Consider the following 2,559-nt stretch of genomic DNA (forward strand, 5'->3'; position numbering starts at 1 on the left):
AAGCAATTTGATAGAGGCTCGTCGTGTTTCGATTTCATCATTGACAGTTTATAAGCACTGCGGGTGTCCTTACTCCAGATACATGAGTCATGTGGAGGTGTACTGCGACAGTATGGACGAAAACGTTTTCCTTCCTCTTGAATTGATTGAAGGAAACCAGCGACGCAACAACTAACTACTTCCATAACTGACAGGCCAAGTCCTCAACTCGTCTACTTGCATGATTTATGTATAAATCTGCGAATTGCGACCCGGCTATTGCCATGACATGAGCCATGACGATAGGCATTTCGTGGAAGATGGGCCTGGTAAGTGTATTAATCTGCGAAAATCTCCGACCCTGAGAAACTACTACCTCTGTATCAAATATAAGACATTTTTTTTAATTAAACTAGCCTTAAAAAATGTTTTATATTTTGACACCGAGGAGTACTAAATTACCCTAGATTTGGAGCGTCACCCTAGATTTGCTCTGAACCTGGATGTAATTTTAGCATGGCCAGGAAGCTTCCGCTGTGACCTGCTCTGCTTGCGTTGGCCTCTGGTTTGTCCACTGCCGCCTACATATAATAACGTGCCGTGGTGCCGCTCAGTCTCATCGGCCACTCAGCAGTCAGCACCACAGAACGGTGATGGTGACAGAGAAGCACGCAATGGATTCTGTGGCCGTCGTGGCGGTGCCGTTCCCGGCGCAGGGCCACCTCAACCAGCTTCTGCACCTGTCGCTGCAGCTCGCGTCGCGAGGCCTGGACGTGCACTACGCCGCGCCCGCGCAGCACATCCGGCAGGCGCGCGCGCGCGTGCACGGCTGGGGCGACGAGGCACTCCAGTCCGTCCAGTTCCACGACCTCGGCATCTCCGGCTACGTCTCCCCGCCTCCAGACCCCACCGCCGACTCGCCCTTCCCCTCCCACCTCATGCCCCTCTTCAACGCCTACATCGCCGGCGCGCGCGCTCCGCTCGCGGCTCTCCTCGACAAGCTCTCCGGCTCCTGCCGCCGCGTAGTCGTGGTGCACGACCGCATCAACGCCTTCGCCTCCGAGGAGGCGGCGCGGCTGCTCAACGGCGAGGCTTTCGGGCTGCACTGCCTGGCCTTGTCGATGCTTGTTGGAAGAATGGACGCCAGCCACCGGCTACTGCGTGGGAACGGCCTGGTCTTCACCCCCGTCGAGCACTGTGCGACCACGGAGTTCCTGGAGTGCGCCAACCGGGCCAGGCCGTCGAAAGAGATCTCGCCTGGCGCCGGCATCCTGGCAAACACATGCCGCGCTCTCGAGGGTGATTTCATCGACGCTGTCGCTGGCCACCTGGCCGCCGACGGCAAGAAGCTCTTCGCCATCGGGCCGTTAAACCCGCTGCTCCACGCCAGCGCGTCGGGGCAGAGCAAGCAGCGGCACGAGTGCCTGAACTGGCTCGACAAGCAGCCCCCGGCGTCGGTGCTCTACGTGTCCTTCGGCACCACGTCGTCTCTGCGAGACGAGCAAATCGAGGAGCTCGCAGCAGCACTGCGCGGCAGCAGACAACGGTTCATCTGGGTGCTGCGCGACGCCGACCGCGGCGACATATTCGCGGAGGCCGGCGAGAGCCGCCACGAGAAGATGCTGCCAGAGTTCACCAAGGACACCGAAGGGACGGGGCTGGTGATCACCGGGTGGGCGCCGCAGCTGGACATCCTGGCGCACAGCGCCACGGCGGCGTTCATGAGTCACTGCGGCTGGAACTCGACCATGGAGAGCCTGAGCCACGGCCAGCCGATTCTCGCCTGGCCCATGCACTGCGACCAGCCGTGGGACGCGGAGCTTGTCTGCAACTACCTCAAGGCCGGCATCCTCGTGCGTCCATGGGAGAAGCACAGTGAGGTGATCACGGCGAAGGCCATCCAGGAAGTAATCGAGGAGGCCATGCTCTCTGACAAAGGAATGGCCGTGCGGCAAGGGGCGAGCGTGATCGGGAATGCCGTCCGCGCTTCCATGGTGGACGGCGGTTCGTCGCGCAAGGACCTAGATGATTTCACTGCTTACATCACAAGGTGATCCACAAAATGCCATGATGCCGAATACCATGTGGGACGAGCCCTTTGATGCCGATTCAGTTCAGCCAGTGTATTTAAAGCTAGATTTTTCACTGCAAAAACACTAGATTATGCATCCTTTGATAATTCATGTGTCAGACTTGGAGCTCGGACATTTCAGTTTGTAATGGACTATGTACACAGAATTTTTCTTTTATTTAGACAATAAGACAGTTTTTAAAAATAAAATGTGTATAAGAGATGACCTACCCAAAAATACTGAATGGTCAACAACTAAATGCAAATGCCATGAACTAGCTATTAGAGCATATTGATTGTAAATAACTAAATACTAGTAAAAGGGCCCGTGTGTTGCAACGGGAGAAAAAACAAATCATAAACTCCAATGGTCATGACCACATTTTGCTCCATCATCAATATACACTATCACTATCAATTTCGTGAAATCATGAAAAAAAAACTTGTGCACATATTTGAAACCGTGAACAATTTTCAAATTCGTGAGCACTTTTTTAAAAAATCGACCA

The 2,559-nt window shown here is 54.6% G+C and overlaps 1 protein-coding gene across 1 annotated transcript; it reads left to right on the forward strand.

Moving 5' to 3' along the window:
* Positions 1-595: 595 nt before the first annotated feature.
* Positions 596-2,237, forward strand: LOC119365762 (cis-zeatin O-glucosyltransferase 2-like). Its single transcript, XM_037631406.1, has one exon. It carries the CDS (start codon positions 633-635, stop codon positions 2,031-2,033), a length of 1,401 nt encoding a protein of 466 aa, XP_037487303.1. The 5' UTR covers positions 596-632; the 3' UTR covers positions 2,034-2,237.
* The last annotated feature ends 322 nt before the right edge of the window (positions 2,238-2,559 follow it).

Source organism: Triticum dicoccoides, chromosome 2B (assembly GCF_002162155.2).
Source record: "Triticum dicoccoides isolate Atlit2015 ecotype Zavitan chromosome 2B, WEW_v2.0, whole genome shotgun sequence".
In the NCBI taxonomy this organism is placed as follows: Eukaryota; Viridiplantae; Streptophyta; class Magnoliopsida; order Poales; family Poaceae; genus Triticum; species Triticum dicoccoides.